The 10,608-nt window shown below is 40.2% G+C and overlaps 1 protein-coding gene across 1 annotated transcript; it reads left to right on the top strand.

Annotated features, from left to right (window-relative positions):
• Positions 1-304: 304 nt before the first annotated feature.
• Positions 305-8,621, top strand: adcyap1b (adenylate cyclase activating polypeptide 1b). Its single transcript, XM_064943663.1, has 3 exons — positions 305-408; positions 3,792-3,923; positions 8,513-8,621. The coding sequence occupies exons 1-3, from the start codon at positions 305-307 to the stop codon at positions 8,619-8,621; spliced, it is 345 nt and encodes a 114-aa protein (XP_064799735.1).
• The last annotated feature ends 1,987 nt before the right edge of the window (positions 8,622-10,608 follow it).

Raw genomic sequence — 10,608 nt, 5'->3', positions numbered from 1 at the left:
CCCAGTTCTGCCCAGTGGAACGGGGTGAAGTGTGCAACACAGCAGCACTCCCAAACTTTATGAAATGGAGAGGAAAGACTCTAAACAGTATTCCTTCTTTGAATGAATATGATACATAATTTCTTATTTAATCTTCAAATTAATTTTGAAGAATACAGAATTATGAATTTCCTGCACATAGACACATTAATATGTTTTTGTGCGGTTCTATTTTTACTTGATTAATTTAGCAATTTGTGTACAGTATATAATAGTTTGTTTTACCAGTTATATTTGAACAGTTAGTGTGTTTTTCCCTTCTAGAATGGCACGGTGTCATAGAGCCACTCTAGTGCTGTTGGTCTGCGGCATCCTAATGCACTACAGAATCTACTGCTCGTCTATAGGACTCAGGTATCCCAAGATCAGGTTGGTTGTTCATTCCTATTTAAAATAGATATTAGTTCTGATCGGGGTTAATCTCAGACTGAAGCCATCTCTATTCTTTATCAAGATTTATGAATCAAAGCTAAATTAAACAGTGTTTTTATCAACAGGAATCAGCGTTCAATATTGGAATATTATATGGACATTTTTATGCAGAATAGCACAGGCTATTATAGTTAATGTATTTTATAACAACATTTTAAATGTTTGTTATGGAATAGTCTAAATGATTGCAAATAATATTTGATCTATATAATATTTTTCATAGGTCTTTATTTTGACTGATAGACTTGAACGTGTGTAACGTCAGCTGGTGTTAGTTTGTTGAAATAGACATAGGTCCCGTCCAGACAGGACAATAGAACCCGTATTACATTAGAGAAACAGTAGATAGTATAGTAGATGTACTACATCATGACACGCTGAATAAAATGAGAGGTATGAATGAAACCTGCAGGAGCATAGCCCTGCCTGGGATGAAGACGGGGCGCGGGGGAGCCGTGGGGAGAGCCGAGGGGAGAGGGGAGAGCCATGGGGAGAGGGGAGAGCCGAGGGGAGAGCCATGGGGAGAGGGGAGAGCCGAGGGGAGAGGGAAGAGCCGAGGGGAGAGGGCAGAGCCATGGGGAGAACCGAGGGGAAAGGGGAGAGCCAAGGGGAGAGGGGAGAGCCGATGGGAGAGGGCAGAGCCATGGGGAGAGCCGAAGGGAGAGGGGAGAGCCATGGGGAGAGCCAAGGGGAGAGGGGAGAGCCGAGGGGAGAGGGGAGAGCCGAGGGAGAGGGGAGAGCCGTTGGGAAGAGGGGAGAGCCGAGGGGAGAGCCGAGGGGAGAGGGGAGAGCCATGGGGAGAGCCAAGGTGAGAGCTGTGGGAAGAGGGGAGAGCCATGGGCAGAGCCGTGGGCAGAGCCTTGGGGAGAGCCGAAGTGAGAGGGGAGAGCCATGGGGAGAGCCGTGGGCAGAGCCATGGGCAGAGCCTTGGGGAGAGCCATGGGGAGAGCCATGGGGAGAGCCAAGGGCAGAGCTGTGGGGAGAGGGGAGAGCCAAGGACAGAGCTGTGGGGAGAGGGGAGAGCCAAGGGCAGAGCGTGGGGAGAGGGGAGAGCCATGGGGAGAGCCAAGGGAAGAGCTGTGGGGAGAGGGGAGATCCGAGGGCAGAGCTGTGGGCAGAGCCTTGGGGAGATCCTAGGTGAGAGCCAAGGCTCCATCAACATTTATTATATTTATCAGCGTTATCCATAATTTACCTGCATATTTTAATCAATTATTTTGCAGTTGTCAGACAGTCCTTATAGCTTAGAGTTTCAAATCATGGTGGAATTAATAACCTTATTATTGACCTTACTGTTATAATAATGAATGTGTGTGAATAAATCTTTCAAAATGTAGTTAATTAGATATTATTATTTTAAATCCACATTACTAAATGAAGTTTCGACGGAACAATAAATTGCTGCATTTCTGAACCACGTGGCTGAACACCTTGTCATCTGAAGCCTTGGAAGACCATTGCCTAAGACCAGCCAGATCTCTACATTTGATTTGTTTGTTTTTACAGGGTCTTTGAGATTCTTTGTAATGAAAGCACTATATAAAAATATGTATTAATATTAGCTGACAGAAACACAGTATTGTCATTGTTTGGACACGAAAACGATAGGTTAGTAGGGTACTAGGGGGTAACTAACCTTAAGAACAATGTCTAACTGCTGACACAAAAAAGCAACGTTTGGAAAACAAATTGGTATGTGGATGAAGGTCATGCTTTGGTGAATAAACTATAAAGGGAAATAAATGGAATGTTGCTATTAGGAAAGGGCCGTTTTCAGGGGTAACTCCCCCCCCCCATTTAATCAGTTTTATTTAGTAAGTAATACTTAAAAGCTAAAGCTAAGTCTAGTTGTCTTCTTTAATGATTGAAACAAAATATGGGGGGAAATTGTTTTGCCCATGTGACCATTAATATCCTCACTATGAGGAGATTTGATGTAAAGTCCCTCTTTTTAACCCACCTGCACATTCATTTTCTTTGTCTTTGTTTATTGTTCCTTTTCCATACAATCCATTATGAACAATTGCACTAAATATAATTTGAACAATGCAAGATTTTAAATCCCAACGGTCTTTAAAATTAAATTCAGGAGCAAAAGGTTTTCAATGGTTGTTTTTAATTCATTTAAAAAAAGCATTGGAATATAATATTGGAATGGAATATAAATAAACATTTAATAACATTGGAATATAACCTTTTATAACAATAACTTAACTAATTAACTCAGTGTTACAATGATGGGCCAAATCAATTATGCTCTGCTATTGCAAAATTCTAATATGTACCTGCAGAGGGTTAGACCATTCTCCTTGTATGACTGGTGGAGGAGAGTCAGGCGTGTTCTACTGATGCTGAAAGACAAATTACAGATACAAATATTTTAGCATTATTATGCAATAGATATGAAATGGCATTCTGAGATATCACTACACACTTCATACACGTAAGGTTAGCTAGCTAGCCAGCCATCTACCATCAGCTAATGTTATCTAGCTAACAGGAAGCTTTAACTTGGGGTCTTTGTTAAAAAGTGTAGCTAGTTAACATTAGGCTACAACTAGCAACGCAGAATAGCATTCTGACAAAACATTACTAACGGTACACAGTTCATAAATGGAAGTTAATTTTAGATAGCAAGCCAGCCATCTGACCTCAGCTAACATTAGCTGAGGTTAAGCCTCACCTGGCTTAACTGGTGCCTCCAGAGACGAAACCGCTCACTGTTACTCAACACCTAGGTTTACCTCCACTGTACTCACATCCTACCATACCATTGTCTGTACATTATGCCCTAACTCTATTCTAACACCCCCAATGCACTAGACAACCAGTTCTTATAGCTTTTAGCCGTACCCTTCTGATGTAGAGGTTAAAAATCAGAAGCCTAAATGTGTTTCATTCACTGCTTTAGCACACTCCGCCAACCCTGATGCCCTGATGCCCGAGCCGTGTCTGAATCCTGGCTTAGGAAGATCACCAAAAACCCTGTAATTTCCATCCTTAACTATAAAGTTTTCCATCAAGATAGAACTGCCAAAGGAGTTGCAATCTACTGCAGATATAGCTCTACTTGCACATCATCATCTGCACATTTATCACTCCAGTGTTAATGCTAAATTGTAATTATTTTGCCACTATAGCCTATAGCCTATTTATTGAGAACTTGTTCTCAACTAGCCTACCTGGTTAAATAAAGGTGAAATAAAAAATATACATATTTTATGCTATAGCCTACGTTTGTTGTTTTATTTCATGTATACAGAATGTGTTTTAATGTGTTTACCAGTAGGTTATTTACACCATTGTTTTTGTCATTCCAGACTTGAAAATGAAGTGTATGAAGAGGAGGGGAATATGTTAACAGACATATCTTTTGACAACGATCAGATATCGATACGAAGCCTGCCTTCTTTAGATGACGTTTACACATTGAAGTACCCGACAGAGAAAAGGTAGAGAACTGAATTATGATTCTACAGAAGAATGATGAGCGTAACCTCATTACTGATACCTTTTCAATTTTGCATATTTGTGACCCACCACCTGGATTTGGTCTTATGTAGCAAAATGTGAAATGGTGTTTTTTACATTAGATAAAAGTAGAGACTCAGAGTTACAATTTTTTTTTCACCTTTATTTAACCAGGTAGGCTAGTTAAGAACAAGTTCTCATTTACAACTGCGACCTGGCCAAGATAAAGCATAGCAGTGTGAACAGACAACAACACAGAGTTACACATGGAGTAAACAATAAACAAGTCAATAACACAGTAGAAAAAAAGAGTCTATATACATTGTGTGCAAATGGCGTGAGGAGGTAGGCAATAAATAGGCCATAAGAGCAAATAATTACAATTTAGCAGATTAACACTGGAGTGATAAATGATCAGATGAAAGTAAATAATGAGCAGAAAAGTAAATAAATAAAAACAGTATGGGGATGAGGTAGATAAATTGGATGGGCTATTTACACATGGACTATGTACAGCTGCAGCGATCAGTTAGCTGCTCAGATAGCAGATGTTTAAAGTTGGTGAGGGAAATAAAAGTCTCCAACTTCAGCGATTTTTGCAATTTGTTCCAGTCACAGGCAGCGGAGAAGTGGAAGGAAAGGCGGCCAAATGAGATGTTGGTTTTAGATCATACACTGCATTTGAGGAACAATGGGAAAGCAATTCTGCTTTGAAAGTTGATCAACTTTTATACTCACTTTTGAGAAAACCTCCTTTGAATGTTTTGGTATCTAGTCAAGAGCTCTGCTTTGTCTACACCGATTCAGCATCATTCACACCCTCTTATTAATCTTTCGCCCCACTCATCTCGTTTCGCTTTTGGAGCACTCTGACCGATGATTTGTTTACATATGGATAACATGAAAACAGCCACACAAACTCTGCTGGCAACAATTTATTTTAGCTTTTTTGCAGACATTTACTGACACCGGACATGTTCAACGGGAGTTGTACAAATGTCGCGTAACCTCAGCTAACAAGCCAGCCAGCTAACGTTAGCTAGTTAAACAACAATGAACAAAGTGCAAACAATGCTACAATGCTGGGGGCTAACCAAACAGGTTAAACTTAGCTACAGTTGAAGTCGGAAGTTTACACACACCTTAGCCAAATACGTTTAAACTCAGTTTTTCACAGTTCCTAACATTTAATCCTAGTAAAAATTCCCTGTCTTAGGTCAGTTAGGATCACCACTTATTTGAAGAATGTGAAATGTCAGAATAATAGCAGAGAGAATGATTTATTTCAGATTTTATTTCTTTCATCACATTCCCAGTGGGTCAGAAGTTAACATACACTCAATTAGTATTTGGTAGCATTGCCTTTAAATTGTTTAACTTGAGTCAAACGTTTCGGGAAGCCTTCCACAAGCTTCCCACAATAAGTTGGGTGAATTCTGGCCCATTCCTCCTGACAGAGCTGGTGTAACTGAGTCAGGTTTGTAGGCCTCCTTGCTCGCACATGCTTTTTCAGTTCTGCCCACACATTTTCTATGGGATTGAGGTCAGGGCTTTGTGATGGCCACTCCAATACCTTGACTTTGTTGTCCTTAAGCCATTTTGCCACAACTTTGGAAGTATGCTTGGGGTCATTGTCCATTTGAAAGACCCATTTGTGACCAAGCTTTAAGTTCCTGACTGATGTCTTGAGATGTTGCTTCAATATATCCATGTAATTTTCCTTCCTCATGATGCCATCTATTTTGTGAAGGGCACCAGTCCCTCCTGCAGCAAAGCACCCCCATAACATGATGCTGCCACCCCCGTGCCTCACGGTTGGGATGGTGTTTTTCGGCTTGCAAGCGTCCCCCTTTTTCCTCCAAACATAACAATGGTCATTGTGGCCAAACAGTTCTATTTTTGTTTCATCAGACCAAAGGACATTTCTCAAAAACGTACGATCTATGTCCTCATGTGCAGTTGCAAACCGTAGTCTGGCTTTTTTATGGTGGTTTTGGAGCAGTGGCTTCTTCCTTGCTGAGCGGCCTTTCAGGATATCATTTGTACCTGTTTCATCCAACATCTTCACAAGGTCCTTTGCTGTTGTTCTGGGATTGATTTGCACTTTTCGCACCAAAGTACGTTCATCTCCAGGAGACTGAATGCGTCTCCTTCCTGAGTGGTATGACAACTGTGTAGTCCCATAGTGTTTATACTTGTGTACTATTGCTTGTACAGATGAACGTGGTACCCTCAGGCATTTGGAAATTGCTGCCAAGGATGAACCAGACTTGTGGAGGTCTACAGTTTTTTTCTGAGGTCTTGGCTGATTTCTTTTGATTTTCCCACGATGTCAAGCAAAGATGTACTGAGTTTGAAGGTAGGCCTTGAAATACATCCACAGGTACACCTCCAATTGACTCAAATTATGTCATTTGGGGTAGCCTAGTGCTTAGAGCGTTGGACTAGTAACCGGAAAGTTGCAAGTTCAAATCCCCGAGCTGACAAGGTACAAATCTGTCGTTCTGCCCCTGAACAGGCAGTTAACCCACTGTTCCTAGGCCATCATTGAAAATAAGAATTTGTTCTTAACTGACTTGCCTAGTTAAATAAACAATTGTAAACAATTGTTGGAAAAATTACATGTGTCATACACAAAGTAGATGTCCTAACTGACTTGCCAAAACTATAGTTTGTTCACAAGAAATTTGTGGAGTGGTTGAAAATGGGTTTTAATGACTCCAACCTTAGTGTATGTAAACTTCTGACTTCAACTGTAGCTAGCATTAGGCTCTAACAGGAAAAGCAAACGGCTCTGGGATCTGAATAATAACGCCAGCTATGGAGCTAGCCAGCTAACAGTACACTGTAGTTTAAGACATATAGCTAGCTAGTTAGCTAGCACATGAAAGTTCACATGTTTCGAGAAGGAATTTCTGCCCAAAAAGCATTTTGACAAAAATATATATTTTTTTATGTTCAAACGGCTCTCCTGTGAAGGCCTGACATGCAACATATGCCTAGTTTCCTGAATTGGGTGACATTTTGCCTCCTTTGTTGTCAAGAGATTATTATGTTTTGTGTTTGTTATTTCATATTTAAATATGTTGAAATGATACATAAAATAAATAGTGAAATAGGTATATAATAGATGTATAGATTACTGTTTCCTAATTTGGAGGACTTGAATGTGTTGTCTGCCTGTTTCCGGTGGAAGCTGAAGCAAATTGTGTTCTAGGGGTTCTGATTCTAATGTGTCTAGGGTTGTGTTGTGTAGGGTTCTGATTCTCTATTGTGTCTAGGGTTGTAGTGTTGTGTTATTGTCACGGTCGTTTTATGGAGGATACATTCTTCTTTAATTAAAGAAAGAACACTGAACAAACTAACAAAACGTGAAGCAAATATGAGTAGTGCAGACAGGCAACTAAACATAGAATAAGAACCCACAAATACAAAATGGCTACCTAAATATGGTCCCCAATTAGAGACGACCCTAACCCTAACGACCCTAACCCTAACGATAAACAGCTGCCTCTGATTGGGAACCAATTCAGGCCACCATAGACATACAAATACCTATAGACTTACAAAACGCCTAGATATACAAAAACCCCTAGACAATACAAAAACTAACATACCCACCCAAGTCACACCCTGACCTAACCAAAATAATAAAGATAACAAAGATAACTAAGGTCAGGGCATGACAGTTCTCTAGGGGTTCTGGTTATAATGTGTCTAGGGTTATGTTGCGTAGGGTTCTGATTCTCCATTGTGTCTAGTGTTGTGTTCTGTAGGGGTTTTGATTCTAATGTGTCTAGGGTTGTGTTGTGTAGGGGTTCTGATTTGAATGTGTCTAGGGTTGTGTTGTGTAGGGGTTTTGATTTGAATTTGTCTAGGGTTGTGTTATGTCTGGGTTCTGATTCTAATATTTCTAGTGTTCTGTAGGCTCTGAATCTGATGTGTTTCGGGTTGTGTTGTTGTGTTGGGGTTTTGATTCTAATGTGTTCAGGGTTGTGTTGTGTAGGGGTTCTGACTCTAATGTGTCTAGGGTGGTGTGGTGCAGGGGTTCTGATTCTAATGTGTTTAGGGTTGTAATGTTTCAGTGTTCTGATTCTGATGATTCTAGCATTGTGTTGTTGTGTTGTGCTGGGTTTCTGATTGTAATGTGTCTAGGGTTGTGTTGTTGTGTTGTGGTTCTGATTCGTATGTGCCTAGGGTTGTGTTGTTGTGTTGTGGTTCTGATTCGTATGTGTCTAGAGTTGTGCTGTTTCAGGGTTCAGTTTCTAATATGTCTTGTGTTGTGTATTGGTTCTGATTCTAATGTTTCTAGTGTTGTGTTGTGTAGGGATTCTGATTATAACATATCTAGGGTTGTGTTGTGTAGGGGTTCTGATTCTAATGTGTCTAGGTTTGTGTTATTGTGTCTGGGTTCTGATTCTTATTTGTCGATTGTGTTGCATAGGGGTTCTGATTCTAATGTTTCTAGAGTTGTGTTGTGTAGGGGTTCTGATTATAACGTGTCTAGGGTTGTGTTGGTGTGTCAAGTTCTGATTCTAACATGTTTCTGTGTTTAGGTGTGGTTTCTCAGAACAGCGAGATGTGTGGAGGAGGTGGTAGCTAGAACATTGAGGGAGATTCTGGGCCAGCTGACAGCGAGGCAGTATCTCACTGCACTGATGATGATACCTGTAGCATAAGAGACCTGTTATTCACTGCTCTGATGATGATGCCTGTTGGGACCTTTTATTCACTGCTCTGATGATGATAACTATATAGCCTACAGTAGTATGACCTGTGTGGTAGGAGGATCTACAGTATGTAGTAGGATCTATGCAGTAGGATCGACTGTATGTAGTAGGATCTACTGTATGTAGTAGGATCTATGTAGAAGGATCTACAGTATGTAGTAGGCTCTACTGTATGCAGTAGGATCTATGTAGTAGGATCTACTTTATGTAGTAGGATCTATGTAGTAGGATCTACAGTATGTAATGGGATCTACAGTATGTAGTAGGATCTACAGTATGTAGTAGGATCTACTGTTTTTAGTAGGATCTAGAGTATGTAGTAGGATCTATGTAGTTGGATCTATAGTATGTTGTAGGATCTACTGTATGTAATATGATCTATGTAGTAGGATCTACAGTATGTAGTAGGATCTACTGTATGTAGTAGGATCTATGTAGTAGGATCTACTGTATGTAGTAGGATCTACTGTAGTAGGATCTACTGTATGTAGTAGGATCTACGGTATGTAGTCAGATCTAATGTAGTAGGATCTACTGTTTGTAGTAGGATCTATGTAGTACGATCTACAGTATGTAATGGGATCTACAGTATGTAGTAGGATCTATGTAGTAGGATCTACAGTATGTAGTAGGATCTACTGTTTTAGTAGGATCTACTGTATGTAGTAGGATCTATGTAGTAGGATCTACAGTATGTAGTAGGATCTACTGTATGTAGTAGGATCTATGTAGTAGGATCTACTGTATGTAGTAGGGTCTACTGTATGTAGTAGGATCTACTGTATGTAGTAGGATCTATGTAGTAGGATCTACAGTATGTAGTAGGATCTATGTAGTTGGATCTACAGTATGTAGTAGGATCTACAGTATGTAGTAGGATCTATTTAGTAGGATCTACATTATGTTGTAGGATCTACTGTTTGTAGTAGGATCTACAGTATGTAGTAGGCTCTATGTAGTAGGATCTACAGTATGTAGTAGGATCTACTGTATGATTATAGGATATATGGAGTAGGATCTATGTGGTAGGATCTATTAATTAGGATCTATAGTATGTAGTAGGATACATGTATATACAGTGCCTTGCGAAAGTATTCGGCCCCTTTGAACTTTGCGACCTTTTGCCACATTTCAGGCTTCAAACATAAAGATATAAAACTGTATTTTTTTGTGAAGAATCAATCAACAACAAGTGGGACACAATCATGAAGTGGAACGACATTTATTGGATATTTCAAGCTTTTTTAACATACAAAAACTGAAAAATTGGGCGTGCAAAATTATTCAGCCCCCTTAAGTTAATACTTTGTAGCGCCACCTTTTGCTGCGATTACAGCTGTAAGTCGCTTGGGGTATGTCTCTATCAGTTTTGCACATCGAGAGACTGACATTTTTTCCCATTCCTCCTTGTAAAACAGCTCGAGCTCAGTGAGGTTGGATGGAGAGCATTTGTGAACAGCAGTTTTCAGTTCTTTCCACAGATTCTCGATTGGATTCAGGTCTGGACTTTGACTTGGCCATTCTAACACCTGGATATGTTTATTTTTGAACCATTCCATTGTAGATTTTGCTTTATGTTTTGGATCATTGTCTTGTTGGAAGACAAATCTCCATCCCAGTCTCAGGTCTTTTGCAAACTCCATCAGGTTTTCTTCCAGAATGGTCCTGTATTTGGCTCCATCCATCTTCCCATCAATTTTAACCATCTTCCCTGTCCCTGCTGAAGAAAAGCAGGCCCAAACCATGATGCTGCCAACACCATGTTTGACAGTGGGAATAGGGTGTTCAGGGTGATGAGCTGTGTTGCTTTTACGCCAAACATAACATTTTGCATTGTTGCCAAAAAGTTCAATTTTGGTTTCATCTGACCAGAGCACCTTCTTCCATATGTTTGGTGTGTCTCCCAGGTGGCTTGTGGCAAACTTTAAACGACACT

This window comes from Oncorhynchus masou, chromosome 3 (genome assembly GCF_036934945.1).
Source record: "Oncorhynchus masou masou isolate Uvic2021 chromosome 3, UVic_Omas_1.1, whole genome shotgun sequence".
NCBI classification, from domain to species: Eukaryota; Metazoa; Chordata; class Actinopteri; order Salmoniformes; family Salmonidae; genus Oncorhynchus; species Oncorhynchus masou.
This window is presented reverse-complemented; position numbering and strand designations above follow the sequence as displayed.